The sequence below is a fragment of the Carcharhinus amblyrhynchos genome, chromosome 6 (genome assembly GCF_965287045.1).
Source record: "Carcharhinus amblyrhynchos chromosome 6, sCarAmb.v2.hapA, whole genome shotgun sequence".
Lineage (NCBI taxonomy): Eukaryota > Metazoa > Chordata > Chondrichthyes > Carcharhiniformes > Carcharhinidae > Carcharhinus > Carcharhinus amblyrhynchos.
In genome coordinates, this window is record NC_137329.1 from 127,567,113 (window position 1) to 127,592,004 (window position 24,892).

General features: G+C 44.6%; 1 protein-coding gene across 2 annotated transcripts in view; it reads right to left on the reverse strand.

Annotated features, from left to right (window-relative positions):
- Positions 1-24,892, reverse strand: part of zdhhc17 (zDHHC palmitoyltransferase 17) — a 142,775-nt gene that overhangs the window by 96,112 nt on the left and 21,771 nt on the right. For both annotated transcript variants that reach the window (XM_080191447.1, XM_080191446.1), the window contains exon 2: positions 3,774-3,877. In XM_080191447.1, the coding sequence (XP_080047573.1) occupies positions 3,774-3,877 (104 nt within the window). The remainder of the gene's footprint in view (positions 1-3,773; positions 3,878-24,892) is intronic.

Genomic DNA, 24,892 nt, shown 5'->3' on the forward strand with positions numbered 1-24,892 from the left:
TCAAAACTACTACACATTTGCTTTCTTATAATTTATGTTCAGCTCTTTCTTTTCACTTTCACTCACTACTCTGTCCAAAATCTTTCGCAGTTTCTCTTCAGAGTTAGCAATAAGAAGGGTATCATTGGCGCATATTATTAAAGTTGTAATCTGCAACTAATAATCTTTCCAAGTCTTTCCCCACAGCCATGTATATTTTTTCCTTCAAGTATTTACCCAACAGTCCTTTGAATTAGCTTCCATAGCCTTCCTCGACAATGTGTGTAAAATATAACACTTTTAACACCATAAAACATAACAAGAAACTGAGTCTAATTGCCATCAGGCAATCTCATTTGAATGATCCTCGGCCTTCTTGTTTCACAAGGATCATATTGCTAACATCTTCAAAGTCTTATGATCATCTAGTAAAATACAGGTACACCAGCTGAGTATGTTTATTCAAACAATCTTGTAATTAAAAGCAGCATGAAAATAGAGTACAAGCACAAGGACATAAACCATGTCTCTGGTGCCGCTTCCACAACCCTGACCTTATGTTCTTCCTGATAAAAGGCAGAGATTGCGGATAAGTTATCAAAATGCTGCTCAGGCATAGCTCAGCCATTCTGTCTGACCCAATAAAGATTGGTAAGAAGTCTCACAGCAGCAGATTAAAGTCCAATAGGTTTATTTGGTAGCACAAACCACAAACTTTCGGAGCGCCGCCCCTTCATCAGGTGAGTGGGAGTTTTGTTCACAAACAGAGCAGATAGTCACAAACTCAATTTACAAAACAATGATTGGAATGCAAGTCTTTACAGGTAATCAAGTATTAAAGGTACAGACAATGTGAGTGGAGAGAGGGTTAAGCACAAGTTAAAGAGATGTATATTGTCTCCAGCCAGGACAGATAGTGAGATTTTGCAAGCCCAGGCAAGTTGTGGGGGTTACAGATAGTGTGACATAAACCCAAGATCCCAGTTGAGGACGTCCTCAATAAAGATCAGCACTCGTTGTTGAATACTCCAAATACTTTTTACTTAAATTAAAATTCTTTTCAATGTCTTCAGCGAGTGGTTATATCATAAATGGTACACACAGCCTGAATATCTGTAATCAAAGTGATAAATGACATATTCCGTGATTGGGATCATGTTGCATTTTCCCTCCTCACCTTCTTCAACTTCTGTGGCCTATGATGTGACTGACCACACCATTCTCCACCAACTTGTCTTCTCTGTATTCAAGCTCACTAAGACTACTTCACCTGGTTCCATTCATATCGGTTTAATTTTAGCCACAGCATCATTACCAACGATCCCCCAAGGATCAATCCTTGGCCTTTGACTCATCTACACTATATTCTTTGGCAGCTTCATCCAAAGAGGGGGGGCAGCTTCCTTGCACATGTTGGCAGTGGCTGTTGCCCGAGTTGTTAAAACATAACCAACATCCAGTCTTAGATGTGCCGCAAGTTTTGTTAAACCATGGAAGAAGTAAAATCACCATTGCTGGCTTTGCCAACCTGCCAAGACTTCTGCATCCTGGTTCCCAATTCCATTTTCCTTCAAGACACTGCCTCTTGCTGAACTGTGTTGTTTGCAACCTCAACATTTTATCTGGTCTCAAACTAAGTTTCTAGCACTTTCTTAGACACTCTGTTTTCAGCTGTATGACATCACCTACCTACATCCCAGAACGTCACTGAAATTCTGGCATGCCTCTCTCACCTCCAAACACAACCATTCCAGTGTCCTCCAGGCTCTCCAAATTCTGCTGTGCACCAACTGCAACTCATCCGTTATCCTTGTCCTCACTGGCCAACATTGGAGACACTGGTGGATTGACTACCAATTTAAAATTCTCTTGCTGATTAATTAAATAAGAACATAAGAAATAGGAGCAGGAGTAGGCCATCCAGCCCTTCAAGCCTGCCCCGCCATTCAATAAGATCATGGTTGATCTGAAGTGGCTCAGTTCCACTTTCCCGCTGTCTCCCCATAACCCTTAATTCCCTTACCTACCAAAAACCTATCTACCCGTGTCTTAAATATATTTAGCGAGGTAGCCTCCACCACATCAACAGGCAGAGAATTCCAGAGATTCACCACCCTTTGAGTGAAGAAGTTCCTCCTCAACTCCGTTCTAAACTGCCACCCCCCCCTCCTTATCTTGAGGCTGTGCCCTCTAGTCCTGCTGCCCTTTCTGAGCGGGAAGAATCTCTCTACCTCTACCCTATCCATCCCCTTCATTATCTTATACGTCTCTATAAGATCCCCCCTCATCCTTCCAAACTCCAACAAGTACAAACCCAGTCTATTCAGCCTCTCTTCATCGTTCAACCCCCTCATCTCCAGAATGGCCTCATCCCCTCCTATCTCTACAACTTCTTCTACATTTCTAGAACATAGAACACTACAGCACAAACAGGCCCTTCGGCCCACGAGTTGCGCCGATCACATCAACACCTATCTATAACCCCCAATCCCACAAAACCCCATATACTCATCCAGAAGTCTTTTAAAAGACCCCAGCGAGTTCGCCTCCACCACCACTGACGGCAGCCGATTCCATTCACTCACCACCCTCTGAGTGAAAAACTTACCCCTAACATCACTTCTGTACTTTCCTCCCCGCACCTTAAACCTGTGTCCTCTCGTAGTGACCATTTCAACCCGGGGAAATAGCCTCTGAGAATCCACCCTATCCATTCCTCTCAACATTTTATAAACTTCTATCAGGTCGCCTCTCAACCTACGTCTCTCCAGGGAAAAGAGACCCAGTTCCCTCAACCTAACTTCATAAGGCATGCCTCCCAGTCCAGGCAACATCCTTGTAAATCTCCTCTGTACCCTTTCAATAGCTTCTACGTCTTTCCTATAGTGAGGCGACCAGAACTGCGCACAGTACTCCAAATGAGGCCTGACAAGGGCCTTATAAAGTTGCAGCATTACCTCCCGACTCCTAACCTCAATCCCTCGATTTATGAAGGCCAGTACACCATACGCCTTCTTGACCACCTCTTCCACCTGCGAGGCCGATTTAAGAGTCCTGTGGACCCGGACCCCAAGATCCTTCTGCTCCTCAACACTACTAAGACTCCTGCCCTTGATAGTGTACTCGTTCATCCCGTTGGTTCTGCCAAAATGGACGACTACGCATTTATCCGCGTTGAAGTCCATCTGCCACTTCTCCGCCCAGTCCTGCATCCTATTTATGTCCTGCTGCAACTTTTGACATCCTTCCAGACCATCCACAACACCACCGACCTTCGTGTCATCAGCGAACTTACTTACCCATCCTTCCACTTCCTCATCCAGGTCATTTATGAAAATGACAAACAGCAAGGGTCCTAGAACAGATCCCTAATCTAATCCTTGATCCCTGATTCTAATCCTTATATTCTCCATTCCTTCCACTGTGGCTTCTATTGCATCCCTCCCTTTCTATGCCAGTATCTGCAGCTAAACTTTCAGCTCTGTAACTCTGCTCCTGATTATTTTTGTTCCTTCCTGCTTTAAGACCTTCCTTAAATCTAATCTCTATGACCAAGCATTTGATCACCCCTCTCAATAGCTCCTTTGCTACCTTGTGATCCATTCTTCTCTGATTACACTTCTACAATATGCTGTTGTTATCTATGTGAAAGTCAATATTAATTCAAAAAGGTGTTGTTGGTATCAGAATATGAAATTTTTCTGTGCATTAGCATCGCCGTTTTTCACTGTGATTAAAGCAGAGATAAAATCTGAATGGAGCCCGATAGAGTTCTGGAAACATTGCGCACTTACTGTGTGGCTTTGACGATGTCCCACGTGCTGTAGTCATCAATATGGCTTTTCCGTGCCAGTGAATCACTGTAGCCATGGCTGTAATGGCTTTGAGTCTTGACATCCTATTTTATATTGAAAGAGAAAAGTCATAATGAGTACACAATCAGCATTACAGGTTTCCCAATTTGTCATCGATACCTTTGCTTTTTATTCATGGGTAGTGAGCATCGATGGCTAGGCTAGCACTTACCGTCCATCCCGAATTACTCGAATAGGTGAAATGGTGCAGTGGCAATAATCTCTCTTTCAATGTCAGTAAAAATGAAGGAACTAATCATCAACTTCAGGAAACATAGTGGACAATATGCACCTATGTCAACGGTCATGAAGTGGAAATGATCGAGAGCTTCAAGTTTCTAGGTGTCCAACAATCTATCCTAGTCCTTCCATGCCAACGCTATAGTTAAGAAAGCCCAACAACGCCTCTACTTTCTCAGAAGACAAAGGAAATTTAGCATGTCAGCTACAACTCTCACCAATTTTTATAGATGCACCATAGAAAACATCCTTTCCAGATGTAGCACAGTTTGGTATGGCTCCTGCTCTGACCAAGACCACAAGAAACTACAAAGGGTTGTGAACATCATCCAGTCCATCACACAAATCAGCCTCCCATCCATTGACTCCATCTACACTATTCGCTGCCTTGGAAAAGAAGCCAGCATAAACAAGGACACCACACACCTTGGACATAACCTCTTCCACCGGGAAAAAGATGATACAAAAGTCTGAGAACACGTACTGTCTGAGAATACATGCCACCCAAGTCAAGAACAGCTTCCCCCTGCTGCTATCATACTTTTAAATGATCTATCATATATTCAGAGGAGGTGCTGGTTTAAGTGCATTGGCTATGTCAAATTCTCCCTCAGTGTACCCGACAGCCACTGGAGTATGGCAACTAGGGGATTTTCACAGTAACTTCATTGCAGTGTGAATGTAAATCTACTTGTGACAAGAAAATATAAAACAAACGTATCGAGCTAACCTTTCTCTACATCCTTGGCCTGCAACACTATATTCCGTACTCTTTCCTTTCCTTCTCCTATTGTACTCTACGAACAAATCGATTCCAGCTTCTTGGTTGTCTGGATCCACTACAGCTCGCCTACTGCCACAGCAGACCCATTTTCCAAGCCCTACCCTCAACCGTGGAACATCTAGATAACAAAGGCACCTATGTTAGACTCCTATTTATCAACTATAGCTCAGCCTTTAAGCACTATTATTCCTACAAGATTCATCTCCAAACTCCACGGCCTGGGGCTCGACTCTTCCTTCTGCAACTGGATCCTGAACTCCCAAACCCAGAGGCCACAATCAGTAAAGATAGGCAACAAAATCACCTCCACAATCATCCTCAACATTGGTGCCCGACAACGCTCTGTCCTCAGCCCCCTACCATATTCCTTATAAACCTATGACTGTATGGCCAAATTCCCATCCAATTTGATTTTCAAGTTAGCTGACAATACCATCAGTGGGTCAGATCTCAAACAATGACAAGGCAGAATACAGGAATGTGATGTAGAATCTGATGAACTGGTATGACCACAATAATCTTTCCCTCAATGTCAACACAATGAAGGAGATTCTCATCGATTTCAGGAAGCATACTGGAGGGCATGCCCCTTTCTTCATCACTGGGGACAAAGTAGAAATGGTCAAAATCTTCAAGTTCTTAGGTATCCAGGTCACCATCAACCTCTCCTGATCCTCCCCATGCCAACACTATAGTTAAGACTAAGGAAATTTGGCACGTCAGCTGCAACTCGCACCACCTTTTACAGATGCGCCACAGTAAGCATTCTTTTTTTCTGGTTCTATCACAGCTTGGTATGGCTCCAACTCTGCCCAAGGCCACAAGAAACTACAAAGGGTTGTGAATGAAGCCCAGTTCATTACACAAACCAGCCTCCCACCCACGGACTCTGTCTACACTTCCTGCTGCCTCAGAAAAGCAGCCAGCATATTTAAGGACCCCACATACCCTGGACATTCTCTCTTCTACCTTCTTCCATTTGGAAAAAGATACAAAAGTCTGAGGGCACATGCTAACCGACTCAAGAACAGCATCTTCCCTGCTGCTGTCAGACTTTTGAATGGACTTACCTTGCATTAAGTTACATTTCTCTACACCCTAGCTATGAAAGTAACACTACATTCTGCACTCTCTCCTTTCCTTCTCTATGAATGGTATGTTTTGTCTGTTTCGTGCGCAAGAAATAATACTTTTCACTATATATGTTAATGCATGCAACAATAATAAATCAAATCAAAATGGGAGATTCAAAGCTCATAATACAACTCTACCAGATTTGGTAAAACAATTATAGATGCTCCAGCAGCCTAACACTGTACGAGGGAGTGTAGATTTTAATCGTGCACTTGATACGGCTTTTGTGAATCTATTTGATAATCTAGGCACCTATTAATGCAAACTAGCTAAATAAATAAAATCATAGTATAGGCTTGTCCAAGCAGGCAGTCCACGGGCCAGAATTCAAGCCACCAGGTCTCTCCAACCACCCCGGAAACAAAGCTGAGGCCTGGAGCTGGGACACAGCTCAGAGCGGGAATGGGGCCAGGAAACGGAGTGGGTACCAGGACCAAAGCTGGACGTACAAGAGGCTGAATTAATATGAGTAAGGCCTCCTGGAGCAAATGAGTGTGAGAGAAAGTATGTGACAGACAGGAAGCATGCCAGAGTGAGAGTGTGTCTGTCTGGTTTTATTCATTCATGGAATGTGGGTGGCACTGGCTGGGCCAGCACTTATTGCCCATCCCTAATTGCCTTTGAGCTGAGTTAAACATATTGCTGAGGGTCTGGAGTGATAGAAAGTGATTGATTCTGAACTACCTTCTGAAAATGCCTGGCAAGCCAGAGTTCAAGGGCAATAAGGAATGGGTAACAAATGTTGGCCCTGCCATCGCCACTCACATCCCAATGACAAGTATTTAAAATATCCAAGGAAAACAGTCCCACCTTTTTCAATCTATCCATATAACTGAAATTCCTCATCCCTGGAACTATTAAACGTCTCTTGTATACCTTCTCACCCCCCCTAAAATGTAGTGCCCAGAATTGGATGCAATTCTCAGTTCAGGCTGAACCAGTGTTTGAAAGAGGGTAATCATAATTTCCTTGCTTTCGTACTCCAAACCCCTATTGATAAAGCCCAAAGGAGAATCCCGTACACCTAACTGAATCATTTGTACGCAGACACACTCAGCTTCTTCTACTCCTGGACCACCTTTCGAATTGTGCCTTTTGCATTGTGGTTTCCCATTCTTCTTGAGAAGGTGAGAGGGCATGGGATCCAAGGGCCTTTGGCCTTGTGGATCCAGAATTGGCTTGCCTGCAGAAGGCAGAGAGTGGTTGTGGATGGGGCTTTTTCTGAATGGAGGTCAGTCACCAGTGGAGTGCCTCAAGGATCTGTTCTGGGACCCTTGTTGTTTGTCATTTTCATAAATGACCTGGATGCGGAAGTGGAGGGATGGGTAAGTAAGTTCGCTGATGACACTAAGGTCGGTGGTGTTGTGGATGGTCTGGAAGGATGGAAAAAGTTGCAGCAGGACATAGATAGGATGCAGGACTGGGCGGAGAAGTGGCAGATGGACTTCAACGCGGATAAATGTGTAGTCGTCCATTTTGGCAGAACCAACGGGATGAACGAGTACACTATCAAGGGCAGAAGTCTGAATAGCGTTGAAGAGCAGAAGGATCTTGGGGTCCGGGTCCACAGGACTCTTAAATTGGCCTCGCAGGTGGAGGAGGTGGTCAAGAAGGCGTATGGTGTACTGGCCTTCATTAATCGAGGGTTTGAGTTTAGGAGTCGGGAGGTAATGCTGCAACTTTATAAGACCCTTGTCAGGCCTCATTTAGAGTATTGTGCGCAGTTCTGGTCGCCTCACTATAGGAAAGATGTAGAAGCTATTGAGAGGGTACAGAGGAGATTTACAAGGATGTTGCCTGGACTGGGAGGCATGCCTTATGAAGTTAGGTTGAGGGAGCTGGGACTCTTTTCCCTGGAGAGACGAAGGTTGAGAGGCGACCTGATAGAAGTTTACAAAATGTTGAGAGGAATAGATAGGGTGGACTCTCAGAGGCTATTTCCCCGGGTTGAAATGGTTACTACGAGAGGACACAGATTTAAGGTGCAAGGAGGGAAGTTCAGAAGTGATGTTAGGGGTAAGTTTTTCACTCAGAGGGTGGTGAGTGAATGGAATCGGCTGCCGTCAGTGGTGGTGGAGGCGAACTCGCTGGGGTCTTTTAAAAGACTTCTGGATGAGTATATGGGGTTTTATGGGATTGGGGGTTATAGATAGGTGTTGATGTGATCGGCGCAACTCGTGGGCCGAAGGGCCTGTTTGTGCTGTAGTGTTCTATGTTCTATGAAACACGTTTGCGCTTTTTTAAAATTAAATGAGACATGGGCATCACTGGTTGGGCCAGCATTTATTGCCAATCCCTTGCTGCCTTCAAGAAGATGGTGGTGAGCTGCCTTCTTGAAGTGCTGCACTCACATGCTGTGGGGTGACCCAAATACCAACTGATACAACTGAGTGGCTTGTTAGGCCACTTCAGAGGGCAGGTGAGAGTCAACCATTGCAGTAGCTCTGGTGTTGCATATAGCCCAAACCAGGTTAATACTGCAATGAAGTTACTGTGAAAATCCCCTAGTTGCCACACTCCAGTGCCTGTCAGGTACAGAGGGAGAATTTAGCATGGACAATTCACCTAACCAGCATGTCTTTCCAGTGTATGCAGAGGAAACCCATGCAGACACAGGGAGAACGTGCATATTCCACACAGACAGAGACTCAAGCTGGGAATTGAACCCAGATGCCTGGAAATGTGAGGCAGCAGTGCTAACCACTGTGCCACCCTGCTGCCCGAGTTAGAAACAAAATTTAAAACAAGTTCTGTGACAAATGGGAATATATCCTTCTTGGGATATTAGTTCTCACACTTCAATTCTATAATAAACTTTTAATTTGTTCTTGGGATATGGGAATTGCAGGCAAAGGTAACATTTATTTAAATGGTAAAAATTTGCAGCAGGCTACTGTGAAGAGCAACGTGGGTGGCCTTGTGCAGGAATGTCAAGGAGTTGGTTTGCAGGTAATTAAGACAGCAAATGGAATTTTGTCCTTCATTGTTTGAGGGATGGAGTTTAAAAACAGCAAGATTATGCTGCAGCTATATAAGGTGAACCACACCTGGAGTACTGAGTACAGTTTTGGTCTCCTTACTTGAGGAAAGGATATACTGGCACTGGAGGGGGTGCAGAGGAGATTGACTAGGTTGATTCCAGAGTTGAGGAGGTTGGCTTATGAGGAGAGACTGAGTAGACTGGGACTATACTCATTGGAATTCAGAAAAATGAGAGGTGATCTTATAGACACATATAAAATTATGAAGGGAATAGATAAGTTAGAAGCAGGAAAGTTGTTTCCACTGGTGGGTGAAACTAGAACTAGGGGGCATAGCCTCAAAATAAGGGGAAGCAGATTTAGGACTGAGTTGAGGAGGAACTTCTTCACACAAAGGGCTGTGAATCTGTGGAATTCCCTGCCCAGTGAAGCAGTTGAACTACCTCATTGAATGTTTTTAAGGCGAGGATAGATAAGTTTTTGAACAGTAAAGGAATTAAGGATTATAGTGAGCAGGCAGGTAAGTGGAGCTGAGTCCACAAAAAGATCAGCCATGATCTTATTGAACGGCAGAGCAGGCTCAAGGGGCCTGATAGCCTATTCCTGCTCCTAGTCCTTATGTTCTTATTGCCCACACTAATGAATGGCTGATAGTGTGCTTCATCTTGAATCACTGTGGTCTGTGTGGTGAATGTGCTTCCGCAATGCTATTAGATCAAGAGTTTCAGACTCGGCTCAGAATGCCAGGTGTCTGGCCATGTTGGGGTGTATATAACCTATTCAAGGGAGTTTGGAAATGAGGGTGCTTCTATGCAGCCAATACCCTGTCCTTTCCAGTTAAAAGAGGACATAGGTTTGGGGAGAATCCAGGATTATATTTGCTGAAGTTTAGAAGAATGAGGAAGATTTCATAGAAACCTATAAAATTTGAACTGGACTAGCCAGGATAGATGCAGTAAGGATGTTTCTGGTGGCAGGGGAAGTCCAGAACTAGGTATTACAGTCTGAGGATATGGGTAAACCATTTTGGACAGAGATGAGGCGAGATTTCTTCACCCAGAGTGATGAGCCTAAGGAATTGCTTACCACAGAAAGCAGCTGCGACCAAAACATTGTTTGTTTTGGAGAAGGAGTTAGATATAGCTCCTGGAGCCAAAGGGATAAAGGATATGGGGGAAGTGGGAACAGGCTACTGAGCTGGAGGATCAGCCATTATCATTATCAATGGCTGAGCAGTGTCAAAGAACTGAATGGCCTGCTCCCATCCTATTTTCTGTGAAAAGCCTGCAAGTTCCTGCAGTACAATTTGTTGATGGACATACGTGCCAATGGTGGAGGAAGATGTGCACAATAGGTGCATTGGTCATTGTGCCCCTTTGTGTCTTTAAACATGTGCAAGTTAGATGGATTAGCCTTGCTAAGTGTGTGGGAGTAGGACAAAAGAGAGGGCCTCGGTCAGATGATTTTTCAGAGAGTCAATGCAGATATGATGGGCCAGAAACCTCTTTCTGCACTGCGAGGATACTACGATTCTAAGTGAATATTTAATCTGGTGGTCTGATTTGTCTTGGATAGTGTTGGGCTTCTTGAATGTTATTGGAGCTACACAAGTGCAGAGTATTTCATCCCACTCAGAGATTTTGACAGATTTTGGAGAGTCACAGAGTGAGATACCACAGAGTTCCCAGCATTACCTCCCGACTCCTAAACTCAATCGAGGGATTGAGTTTAGGAGTCGGGAGGTAATGCTGCAACTTCATAAGACCCTTGTCAGGCCTCATTTGGAGTACTGTGCGCAGTTCTGGTTGCCTCACTATAGGAAAGACGTAGAAGCTATTGAAAGGGTACAGAGGAGATTTACAAGGATGTTGCCTGGACTGGGAGGCATGCCTTATGAAGTTAGGTTGAGGGAGCTGGGTCTCTTTTCCCTGGAGAGACGAAGGTTGAGAGGCGACCTGATAGAAGTTTATAAAATGTTGAGAGGAATGGATAGGGTGGATTCTCAGAGGCTATTTCCCCGGGTTGAAATGGTCGCTACGAGAGGACACAGATTTAAGGTGCGGGGAGGAAAGTACAGAAGTGATGTTAGGGGTAAGTTTTTCACTCAGAGGGTGGTGAGTGAATGGAATCGGCTGCCGTCAGTGGTGGTGGAGGCGAACTCGCTGGGGTCTTTTAAAAGACTTCTGGATGAGTATATGGGGTTTTATGGGATTGGGGGTTATAGATAGGTCTATAGATTGGTAGGTGTTGATGTGATCGGCGCAACTCATGGGCCGAAGGGCCTGTTTGTGCTGTAGTGTTCTATGTTCTATCTGACCGACTCTGATAACCACAGGATTCACAGGGGTGGTCAAATTTATAGTCAAATAGTTTTTAAAAATATATACTCATGCTTAGGACGTGGACATTACTGATAACATCAGCAATTAATACGTGTTGCTCAGTGATCTCCAAAGTTTTTTTACCTTTGTGGTTTAGCATTTGGTTTTCTTAGACCTCAGTGAGGCACCTTAGAAAGCCTAGTTACAGTAAACGCAGCTTGCAACTACGATTTCAATCAAACATCTTAGACGTTTCAGGACTTGCATTATAACAACTTGGATAAAACAAAGTTTTATTTGAAGAGAAGCAAAGAGAATGTTTTGTGTTAATAACCTTTCAACAGAACTGAGGTGACCTGATGGAAGGTTATTGAATTAAAACTTGAACTTCATTCACCCAAGATGCTGTCTGGCCTGCCAAGTATTGTTAATCTTTTCTGTTGTTATCTGATAATAAACTAATCGGCTGATATGCATCTACAGTATTTTGATTTTGTTTTACTTGATAAAAACATAAAACTTATTTACATCTTTTTGGACTGATCATTAAGCATGGCAAATGGCAGCATCAATGATTCCCTCACCTTTTTTGCCTCTTGCAGTTCCAGCAACTCCGAGATTCAGCGTCTCTATAACTGCTCCAGGGACACCAGTATTTTGCACTATTTGGTGGCAGCCTTATTCCAGAAACTTGAGCACAAAATCTAGGTTGGCATTTGCAGTGCGGTACCTGAGAGGGTGCTGCAGTGCGAGAGGTGATGACTTTCATTTAGATGTGAAATCAAGACATTGTCTGCCCTCTCAGGTGGATGCAAGAACAGATGACACTCTTTTAAAGAATTCTCCCCAGAGTCCTGGCCAGCATTTATCTTCACCATACCAGAACAGTGACACTTCAAAGTAAAATAGCTCATTAGCACTTTGAGATGTCCTGTGGTTGTGAAAGGCGCTGTATAAACACGAGTGAAAAGTGTGCAGAATAATCAATAATACAGGACAGCTCAGTTGAGCCTGTGCTCCCCCATAGTGTGAATATATTTCTGGATTCGCTTCCTACAGTTAACCTTGCAATCAGGCTAACATTTTTATAAAAAGAAAATAAGAAATAGGAGGAGTCCATCCAGCCCTTAAGCCTCCTCCACTATTCACTAAGATCACAGCTGAGCTGATCTTGGCTTCAACTCCACTTTCCAGCTTGTTCTTCAGAACCCTGAATCCCCGACAAGAATCTCTCAGCCTTGAATACATTCACTGACCTGCCCTCAAATAAGAGATAACTGGATGAGAATGTCAAACTAAGATTAATTGTTGGTCTTATTTCCTCATCAGATTATCGGCTGAGAAAGATTTTTCAAATTTGCTTGTGCATTTAGACCTCTGCTAACACCAGCACATTTCTGAGGAACCCCTGCTAACAAAAACAACATGTTACATTTATCCTGTGTCTTTAAGACTATAACATGACCAAGGCCCTAATGGTACAGAGGCAATGCATTTAGTTGAAGGCACAGTCCCCAAAAGCAGGATGAAAACTGGGGATGTAAAAGGGCATGATGTGGGAATGCCGGCGTTGGACTGGTGTAAACACAGTAAAAAGTCTGACAACACCAGGTTTTAGTCCAACCGATTTATTTGATAATACTCTCAAGCTTTCGAGGGGACTGCCTCTTCGTCAGGTGAATGGAGAGTTTTACGATGTAAAAGGGGTCAGAACTGATGGAGTGCAAAAATAGCAATGGATGGGAGGGATTGAGGAAGGTACAGAGATAGAGGGGGCAGTGCCACGGAGAGATGTGGAACCAAGAATTAAAGCGTTGTTGGGTAAGTCAGCAAGCGCAGGGCTGGTGAGTGCAACTTTGTATTAGGCAGAGTTCTGGATGAACTCACGTTTATGTTGGATGGAAGAAGGAAGATAAGGATTGGAATAGTCCAGTTTGGGAACATCTACGCGAAGAGGTTATCAGATTGAACAACTTCAGCACGCAATGTCCCTTCCCTCCACTAGAAACTGAGAAGTTTGTGCAGATATTGCTTTGAGTTCAGGCAGTAAAGGATAAGTTTTGCCCATGATAAGCTGAAGTCCTTCACTGTGGGTTCAATAACCAGCTTTGCCATGACAACCACACTTTCTATATTGTCTTGAGTTTCCTCAGTGACAGCACCACCCCAATTTGCAGACGGTATAACGTTGAGTGGGAGGGTTAGCTGTGAGGAGGAAGTAGAAAAGCCTCAGCCTGATTTGGACAGGCTGAGTGTGTGGGCATATGTAAGGCAGAGGCAGTATAACGTGGATAAATGTGAGGTTAACCACTTTGGGAGCAAAGTAGGAAGACAGGTTATTACTTGAATGGGTGTAAATTGAGAGAGGTGGATACTCAGCAAAACCTTGATGTCCTCATGCATCAGTCGCCAAAAGCAAGCATACAGGTACAGCAGGCAGTCAAGGTGGCAAATGGTATGTTGACCTTCATAGGGAGAGGATTCAAGGATAGGGAGAAAGATGTTTTGCTGCAATTGTACAAGGCATTGGTCAGGCCACACCTGGAGTATTGTGTGCAGTTTTGGTGTTCTTATCGAAGGAAGGATGTCCTTGCAATAGGGGAAGAACAGCGAAGGTCGACAAGGCTAATTGTTGGGACGGCAGGTCTGTCATACGAGGACAGACTAAATCGGTTAGGATTATATTCACTGGAATTGAGACGAGTGAGCGGGGTGGGGGAGAATCTCAGAAACGTATAAAATTTTAACAGGGTGAGACAGGGTAGATTCATAAGAACATAAGAAATAGGAGCAGGAGTAGGCCATCTAGCCCTTCAAGACTGCCCTGCCATTCAATAAGATCATGGCTGATCTGAAGTGGCTCAGTTCCACTTTCCTGCTTTCTCCCCATAACCCTTAATCCCTTTGCCTACCAAAAACCTACCTACCCGCTTCTTAAATATATTTAGCGAGGTAGCCTCCACCACTTCAACGGGCAGAGAATTCCAGAGATTCACCACCCTTTGAGTGAAGAAGTTCCTCCTCAACTCTGTTCTAAACTGCCCCCCCTTTATCCTGAGGCTGCGCCCTCTAGTCCTGCTGTCCTTTCTGAGCGGGAACAGTCTCTCCACCTCTACCCTATCCATCCCTTTCACCATCTTATATGTCTCAATGAGATCTCCCCTCATCCTTCTAAACTCTAACGAGTGCAAGCCCAGTCTATTCAGCCTCTCCTCATAGCTCAACCCCCTCAACTCCGGTATCAGCCTAGTAAACCTCCTCTGCACTCCCTCCAAGGCCAAAATATCCTTGCGCAAGTGCGGCGACCAAAACTGCACGCAGTACTCCAGCTGCGGCCTCACCGGTGCCCTGTACAGTTGCAGCAAGACCTCCCTACTTTTATATTCAATCCCCTTCGCTATGAAGGCCAGCATCCCATTTGCCTTCCTGACCACCTGCTGCACCTGTAGGCTGGGTTTTTGCAACTCATGCACAAGGACCCACAGGTCCCTCTGCACCGTAGCATGCTGCAGCTTTTTGCCCTGTAAGCAGTAGTCCTTCCTACCATTATTCCTACCAAAGTGGATAACCTCACACTTGCCAACATTGTATTCCATCTGCCAGATCCTCGCCCCCTCGCTCAGCCTATCTAGATCCCTCTGCAGACTTTCCACACCCTCCGCACAATTTGCTGTTCCACTTATCTTTGTGTCATCAGCAAATTTCGACACCTAACACTCGGCTCCCTCCTCCAGATCATCTGTATAAATGGTAAATAGCTGAGGCCCCAGCACCGAACCCTGGGGCACTCCACTAGTCACCAACCGCCAATCCGAATAGCACACCATTGACACCCATTCTCTGCCTCCTATTTGACAGCCAATCCCCCATCCACGCTAACACCCTACCCCCAACTCCATGCCCCCTAACCTTCTGCAACAACCTTTTGTGCGGCACCTTATCAAACGCCTTCTGAAAATCGAGAAACACTACACCCACTGGTTCCCCTCTATCCACCACACTAGACACATCCTCATAGAAATCCAATAAATTTGTCAGACACGCCTTAACGAAACCGTGCTGCGTCTGCTCTATCAAACAATTCTTCTCAAGATGCCTCGCTATTTTCTCCTTGATTATGGATTCAAGCATATTTCCTACAACAGGCGTTAAACTAACCGGCCTATAATTCCCTGCCTTTTGCCTGCTACCCTTTTTCCAATCTTCCGGCACTTCCCCGGAATCCAGCGAGGTTTGGAAAATAATCACCAAGGCATCCACTATCACCTTTGCCATTTCCTTCAGAACCCTTGGATGCATTCCATCTGGTCCTGGGGACTTGTCCACCATCAGTCCCTCTAGTCTGTCGAGCACTGCCTCTCTAGTAACAATGATCTCATTCAGGCCCTCCACTCCTACCATCTTTCCCATGGTGGGGGAATCCAGAAGCAGGGGTCATAGTTTGAGGATAGAGTCATAGCGGTTTACTGCATGGAAACAGGCCCTTCGGCCCAACTTGTCCATGCTGCCCTTATTTTTTAAACCCCGAAGCTACTCCCAATTGCCCGCATTTAGAATATAGAACATTACAGCGCAGAACAGGCCCTTCGGCCCACAATGTTGCGCCAACCAGTTAAAAAACAATGACCCTCTAACCTAAACCAAACCCTTTCCATCCATAAACCTATCCACGGATCTCTTAAACGCCCCCAAACTAGGCGCATTTACAACTGCAGCAGGCAGGGCATTCCAATCCCTCACCACCCTCTGGGTAAAGAACCTACCCCTGACATCCGTCCTATAACTACCACCCCTTAATTTAAAGCTACGCCCCCTCGTGCTAGCTTTCTCCATCCGAGGAAAAAGGCTATCACTGTCCACCCTATCTAAATCTCTAATCATCTTATATGTTTCAATAAGGTCCCCTCATAGCCGCCTTCTTTCTAACGAAAACAACCTCAAATCCCTCAGTCTCTCCTCAGATTTGGCTCAAATCACACTATATCCAATGTACCCATGTAATAATCTAAATGCTTTTTAAAAGATAGAATTGTACCTGCCTCTACCACCACCTCTGGCAACTTGTTTCAGACACTCGCCACCCTCTGGGAAAAAAATTGCCCCTCTGGACATTAACGACTTGGAAGAAGGGGCTGAAAGGTGGGTTAGTAAATTTGCTGATGATACAAAGATTGGTCGAGTAGTGGATGAGGCGGAGGGCTCTTGCAGGCTGCAAAGAGACATTGATAGGATGCAGACCTGGGCAGAAAAGTGGCAGGTGGAGTTTAACCCTGATAAGTGCAAAGTGATTCATTTTAGTAGGACAAACTTGATTGTGGATTACAGGGTCAACGGCAGGGTTCTGAGGAATGTGGAGGAACAGAGATCTTGGGGTTCATATCCACAGATCTCTGACGGTTGCCACTCAAGTGAATTGAACCATGAAGGCGGCTTATAGCGCGTTAACATTTATTAACAGGGGGTTTGAGTTTAAAAGCCGTGGGGTTATGCTGCAACTATACCGAATGTTGCTGAGACCACATTTGGAATATTGTGTTCAGTTCTGGTCACCTCACTATAAGGAGGATGTGGAAGCATTGGAGAGAGTGCAGAGGAGATTTAGGGAGCTGGGGCTTTTCTCTTTGGAGCGGAGGAGGATGAGGGGCAACTTAATAGAAGTTTATAAGATGAGAGGGATTGATGGTGTGGATGTGCAGAGACTATTTCCTCAGATGAGTGTAGCTGTCACTAGGGGGCATAACTAAAAGGTTCATGGTGGGAGATATAGGAGGGATGTCCGAGGTACATTCTTCACTCAGAGTGGTTGGGGTGTGGAATTGACTGCCTGCTGTGATAGTGGAGTCGGACACTTTAGGAACTTATTGGATAGGCACATGGAGCATTCCAGAATTATAGGGAGGGGATAGCTTGATCTTGGGGTTGGACATAGCTCGGCACAACATTGAGGGCCAAAGGCCTGTACTGTGCTGTAATGTTCTATGTTTCTCTCCCCTCTCACCTTAAACCTATGCCCTCTAGTTTTAAACCCCCTACCTTTGGGAAAAGATATTGACTGGCTATCTTGTCTGTGCTCCTCATTATTTTATCAAGTTCTATAAGATCACCCCTCAGCCTCTTATGCTCCAAAGAAAAAAGTCCCAATTTATTCAGCCTCTCCTTATAACTCAATCCATCAAGTCCCAGTAGCATCCTAGTAAATCTTTTCCGCACTCTTTCTAGCTTAATAATATCCTTTCTATAATTGCACACAGTATTCCAAGTGAGACCTTACCAACGTCTTGTACAACTTCAACAAGACGTCCCAACTCCTGTATTCAGTGTTCTGACCAATGAAACCAAGCATGCCAAAGCCTTCCTTATCACTCTGTCTACCTGTGACTCCACTTTCAAGGACCCCACCATCCCATGAACAAGTAATCAAATTACCCACCCACCCCCCCACCAATCCTGGGGACAGGTAATCGAATACCCCCCCCCGCCCCAATCCCGGGGACAGGTAATCGAATAACCCCCCCCGCCCCAATCCCGGGGACAGGTAATCGAATACCCGCCCCCCCACCAATCCCGGGGACAGGTAATCGAATACCCCCCCACCAATCCCGGGGACAGGTAATCAAATACCCCCCCACCAATCCCGGGGACAGGTAATCGAATATTCCTACACCCGGGCAGAAGTAACTGAATGCCACATAAATCAGGGAACAAGTAACCAAGTATAATCCAAACCAGGAAACAGGTAACCAAATACGCCCAAAACAGGGAATGGGTAACAAAATACCCCCCAAGCCTTGGGAGCAGGTAACCAAATACCCAAGCCTTGGGAGCAGGTAACCAAATATGCCCCAAATCCTGGGAATAGGTAGTCAGATATCCTCAGCTATTCACCATTTATATAGATGATCTGGAGGAGGGAACCAAGTGTATGGTGTCGAAATTTGCTGATGACACCAAGATTGGTGGAACGGCAAATTGTGCGGAGGGTGTGGAGAGTCTGCAGAAGGATCTAGGTAGGCTGGGCGAATGGGCCAGGAAATGGCAAATGGAATTTAATGTTAACAAATGTGAGGTTGTCCACTTTGGTAGGAATAATGGTAGGAAGGACTATTACTTACGTGGCGAAAAACTGCAGCAGGCGACGGTGCAGAGGGACCTCGGGGTCCTTGTGCATGAGTCGCAAAAACCCAGCCTGCAGGTGCAGCAGGTGGTCAGGAAGGCGAATGGGATGCTGGCCTTCATAGCGAGGGGGATTGAATGTAAAAGTAGGGAGGTCTTGCTGCAGCTGTATAGGGCACTGGTGAGGCCGCAGCTGGAGTACTGTGCAGTTTTGGTCGCCGCACTTACGCAAGGATATTTTGGCCTTGGAGGGAGTGCAGAGGAGGTTTACTAGGCTGATTCCGGAGTTGAGGGGGTTGAACTATGAGGAGAGGCTGAATAAACTAGGCTTGTACTCGTTAGAGTTTAGAAGAATGAGGGGAGATCTCATTGAGACGTATAAGATGTTGAATGGGATGGATAGGGTAGAGGTGGAGAGGCTCTTCCCGCTCAGAGAGGACAGTAGGACTAGAGGGCACAGCCTCAGGATAAAGGGGGGGGCGGTTTAGAACGGAGTTGAGGAGGAACTTCTTCACTCAGGGTGGTGAATCTCTGGAATTCTCTGCCCGTTCAAGTGGTGGAGGCTGCCTCACTCAATATTTTTAAGACGCGGGTTGATAGGTTTTTGATAGGCAAGGGGATTAAGGGTTATGGGGAGAGGGCGGGAATGTGGAATTGAGCCACAACAGATCAGCCATGATCTTACTGAATGGCGGGGCAGGCTCGAAGGGCTAGATGGCCTACTCCTGCTCCTATTTCTTATGTTCTTATGTTCTCCCCAATGCCCTACCATTAACTGAGTAAGTCCTGCTCTGGTTCAATCTATCAAAATGCATCACCTTGCAGTTGTATAAATTAAACTCCATCAGCCGCTCGTCAGCCCAACTGATCAAGGTCCCATTGCAATGGGAGATAACTTTCTTCACTGTCCACTATGCCATCAATCTTGGTGTCATCTGCAAATTTACTAACAATGCCCCTACATTCTCATCCAAATCATTAATATAAATGACAAATAACTGTGGATCCAGCAGTGATCCCTAATGCACACCGCTGGTCACAGGCCTCCTGTTTGAAAAACAACTTCCTACAACCACCCTCTGGCATCTGTCAAGAAGCCAATTTTGCATCCATTTAGATACCTCATGCTGGATACCACGAGATTTAACTTTATGCAACCTACCATGTGGTATCTTATCAAAGGCCTTGCTAAAGTCCACGCAGACAACACCAACTGCACTGTCCACATCTACCTTCTTGGTTACCCCTTCAAAAAACTCAATTAAATTTGAGAGACATGATTTTCCACTGACAAAGCCATGCTGACTGTCCCTAATCAGTCCTTGCATCTCTAAATGCCTGTAGATCCTGTCTCTCAAAATACCTTCCAATAATTTACCCAGCACAGATGTGAGGCTCACTGGCCTGTAGATCCAAAGCTTTTCCTTGCAGCTCTTTTTAAACAAAGGCACAACATTTGTCACTTCCCCGTCTTCAAGCACCTGATAAGAGGCAAACCTTTTGGAACTGAGGTGAGGAGAAATTTCTTCACCCAGAGAGTGGTGAATATGTGGAATTCACTACCACAGAAAGTAGTTGAAGCCAAAACGTTGTTTGATTTCAAGAAGTTGGATACAGCTCTTGGGATGAAGGGATCAAAGGATTTGGGGGGGGGGGGGGGGGAAGGAAAATCAGGATATTGAATTTGATCAGCCAAAATCATAATGAATGGTGGAGCAGGCTGGAAGGGCTGAATGGCCTACTCCTGCTTCTAGTTTCTATGTGCTCTTCCCAGAGTAGAACTGGTGTCCCATCTCACCTCCCGACTTTGTATACGATGGAGCTATTTTCTTTGTTGATGAACATGCTGCCTTTTTGATCCCTTCTTACACTTTGTGTGAAAGGACATCTGGAAATTCTGGCAGAGTTGTAACCAGTAGTCACTGACCCACTGCTTCGCAATCTGTTGGGCTTTGAATAGCTGCTAGCAGATTCAAACTCATCTCACTTGAATCCCTCTTGTAATTAATGAAACTGAATCACTTGCCTTCAATGACAACTTCCATCACAGTGATGTCAGTCTCTAGCCAATCAGCATTTTTCTGCTCTTGCTTTCCAAATATTGGGAGTGCATTATTGTAGAGGTATATTCCATTTCACTTCTGCACTGCATAATGTGGGAATGCCAGAGGACGTGCGTTTACTCTAGCCCATTTAGAACTCAAATGAAGAAGTTCTTCACTCAAAAGGGTCGTGAAGCTGTGGAACACTCTGCCACAGAAGGCTGGGGAGGTCAAATCATAATCATTAGGATTTCTCCACACTAAAGAGTCAGCTGGTATAGGGAGAGAGCAGGAGTATGGCATTGAATTAGCAGATCAGTCATGATCATACTGAATGACAGAGCAGGTTTGAGGGGCTGTATAGCCTGTTCCAATTTTCTGTGTTTCTATGTCACAGAGGTGCTGTTTTTAATCTGGTTGGGTTGCATGGCCGGCTTTGATAAAACACCACCACTTCTGTTGAATAAAAACGTCCTCACCATGGTGCACAGCAGGGAATGTATCACAGTCAGCGCTATGTTGAGAATGCTGTTCAAGATGATCTGATCTAACTGGTGGAAATGCCCATTTCTTGGATGTCTTCAGGATATCTTTTGGCGTGATTTGTTCTGAAAGATGTTATCATATACACTTGTGTAAAAGTACAATTTCCAAGACTAAATCTTTGGCCAAGAAAAAGGGGTTGACTTTTACACAAGTATTATGTGAGTGGTTGAAGCACACCCTCTCCCATCATTTCAGTATGGCAGAGTTGCCAGGTCAGGGACTGTAGCACCAACGCAGCTCCAAATGCAGCACAAAAGAAGCCAAAAGGCATTGCTGAATTTTTATTTATAAATAAACAATAATCTTGATGGAGATGGACATGAATTTGTGCACACTAAATTCAAAATTCAGATTCATCATAAAAGACAGACATATACAGATCTATACAATTTAATTCACTTGTTTTCATACCCAGTTGTCTTCACTGACGTTGGTTTCTCGCCAATTTAGCTCACTATTTGACTGGTTGACTTTTTTCTTATTTATTCGTGGGACAGCTGGCCAGCATTTATTGCCCATCCCGAGTTGCCTTTGAGAAGGTGGTGGTGAGCTGCCTTCTTGAATCACTGAATTCCAAGATTTTGACCCAGCGGCTGCGAAGGAATGACAATATACTTCCGAGGATGGGGGTGGCTTGGAGATGAACTTGTAGATAGTGGAGCTCCTGTGTGTCTGTTGCCCATGTCCTTCCAGATGGAAGTGGTCATGGATTTGAAAGGTGCTGTCTAAGGATCTTTGGTGAATTGCTGCAGTGCATCTTGTACATAGTACACACTGCTGCTACTGAGCGTCGGTGGTGAAGGGAGTAGATGTTTGTAGATATGGTGCCAATAAAGCAGGCTGCTTTATCCTGGATGGTTTTGAGTGTTGTTGGAGCCACACCCATCCAGGCAAGAAGAGGCTTTGGGGAGTCAGGAGTGAGTTACTCATCGTAGTATTCCTAGCCTCTGACTTTCTCTTGCAACCACTGTATTTATGTGGCAAGTCTAGCTGAGTTTCTGGTCAGTGGTAACCCCAAGGATGTTGACAGTGAGGGGTTCAGTGATTGTAACATCATTGAATGTCAAGGGGTGGTGGTTAGATTATCTTTTATTGGTGGTGGTCATTGTCTGGTATTTGTGTGGCGCAAATGTTACTTGCCAATTGTCAGCCGAAGTCTGGATATTGTCCAGATGCAAAATTCTTCTCACAGACTTTAAATATACTGGGATCAAACTCATTGGAATTCAGAAGAATGAGGGGAGATCTTATAGAAACATAAGATTACGAAGGGATTAGATAAGATAGAATCAGGAAAGCTGTTTCCACAGGCAGGTGAAACTAGAACTAGGACTCATGGCCTCAAAATAAGAAGGAACAGATCTAGGACTGAGTTGAGGAAGAACTTCTTCACACAAAGGGTTGTGAATCTATGGAATTCCCTGCCCACTGAAGCAGTTGAGGCTACCTCATTGAATGTTTTTAAGGCATGGGTAGATAAATTTTTGAACAGTAAAGGAATTAAGAGTTACGGTGAGCGAGCAGGTAAGTGGCACTGAATCCACAAAAACATCAGCCATGATCTTTTTGAATGCAGGAGCAGGCTCAAGGGGCAATATGGCCAACTCCTGCTCTGAGTTCTTATGGTCATCTTGACCTTATTTATAGCCCTTTTTTTGTCCAATGCAAACCACCACCACCCTCTCATCCCACCCCCCCCAACCCACCCACCACTACCCTTTCACATGGTAATCTGTCACTTGTTAAGTTTTGTCTCCACTAAGCACTGAGCTTTTCTATCCTTTAACACATTCTGATCTATCTTTATGCAACAACATATACCTTTGCATCTTTGTTGTAATCTCTCCTGGCTCCCCCCAATCATTCACCTTCTACTTTTGTCCCAGCTGTTCCACCTCCTCTACAGTATATAATCCATCACATTTCTCCTCCTTTTTAGCTCTATAGTGTCATAGACTTGAGAAGTTAATTCTATTTTATCTCTCTACAGATGCTGCCAGAATGCTGAGCTCTTCTCGTATTTTCTGTTTTTGTTTCACACTTCAGAAGATCCACCCTGATTTTCTAGAAGTGATGAGTGACCAGAGCTACAATTGCAGGAAACTAAACGTAAAAGATTTACAAAGAGGCAAGCCTCTCCTCTTCCAAACACCACTCTCGCAATCTTGCTTCCTAACAAGTACAATATACCCTGACTGTGAATCATCAAAACAAGTCAGAGTATGAATTTTTAGCTGTATGACTCAACAAAGTCACCAAAAGACAAAAAAAACTTTGTAAACCTGTAATCTGGGAGGAGATATTATTGTCTTGCTGTTTCAGTCCCATAAACAGGCTGCAAGTATTGTGGTAGCTCCAAAATTTCTCTTGCTAAGATGAACTTCCTCTCACTCTACAGCTAGATCTGTGACTGGTGCCCCTTTCAACATCCATCACTGTGACCAGTACTCCCCGATTAACTGGCCCACAATGCACACAAAGCAGCAACTCCACTGGCTTCTGTTCATTGATCGAACTTTGCTCAGAAACACGTGTCTATTTGAAGTAATGAGGTCATGAGACTTGGTCAAATTGCTGATTGAGTAATTAATTTCAATTTGCTGCTACCAATGGCTGCAACCAGATACAAGTAAAGCTGAAGCTAATTCATTTTTATTACCATGGATGTTTTTTGCCCAAGGGATTTTTTTAAAGTTAACATTTATTTATTCGTCACAAGTAGGCTTACATTAACACTGCAATGAAGTTACTGTGAAATTCCCCTGGTTGCCACACTAGCGTCTGTCAGGTCAATGCACCTAACCAACACGTCTTTCAGAATGTAGGAGGAAACCTGAACACTCAGAGGAAACCCATGGAGAGAATGTGCAAATTCCACATAGACAGTGACTCAAGACAGGAATCGAACCCAGGTCTCTGGCGCTGTGAGGCAGCAGTGCCAACCACTGTGCTACCATGCTGCCACGTTAAGGTTCTGTTGACTGATACATGTACTTGACAAACTTTAATTCTCTTGTACTGCTAATTTGTATTTTTATCATTTTTGGTGTTGAAATGAATCATATTGTTGCGATGACAGTCGTTATTGTGCAAAGAACAGGACAGCACAGGAAAAGGCCCTTCGGCCCTCCAAGTCTGTGCCGACATAGATGACTCATTATCTAATATTTTCTTGCTTCTATGTGGTCCATCTCCCTCTATTTGCTGCCTATCCATGTATCTATCCAAATGCCTCTTGAACATTTTTATAAAATCTGCTTCCACCACCTCCTCCAGTAGCACGTTCCAGGCATTCACCACCCTCTGTGTGGAAAAACTTGCCCTTTCATCTCTTAACTTTCAAACTATGCTCCTGAGTAATTGACCCTTCTACCCTGGGAAAAAGATTCTGACTACCCCTCTATCCAAGGCCTGTCATAATCTTGTAAATCTCTTTCAGGTCCCCCCTCATCCTCCAACGGTCCAATGAAACAATCCAAGTTTGTTCAACCTTTATTCATAGTCCATATCCTCCAAACCAGGCAACATCCTGAGAAATCTCTTCTGCATCCTTTCCAATGCATTAATGTCCTTCCAGGAGTGTGGCGATCACAGTTCTCCAAATGTGGCCTAACCAAAGTCTTATAGAGCTGCAACCGACCAATGAAGGCCAATATGCCACACACCTTCGAAACCACCTTATCCATCCGAGTTGCTACCTTCAGGGAACTGTGGATCTGCACGCCTAGATCCCTCTGTATTCTAATATTTCTAAGAGCTATATCATTTACTGTTTACTTTGCTTCTGCAGTTGACCTTCCCAATTGCATCACCTCACATTTGTCCAGGTTAAATTCCATCTGCCATCTTTCGACCCAGGTCTCCAGCTGATTTATATCCTGCTGTATCCTCTGACAAT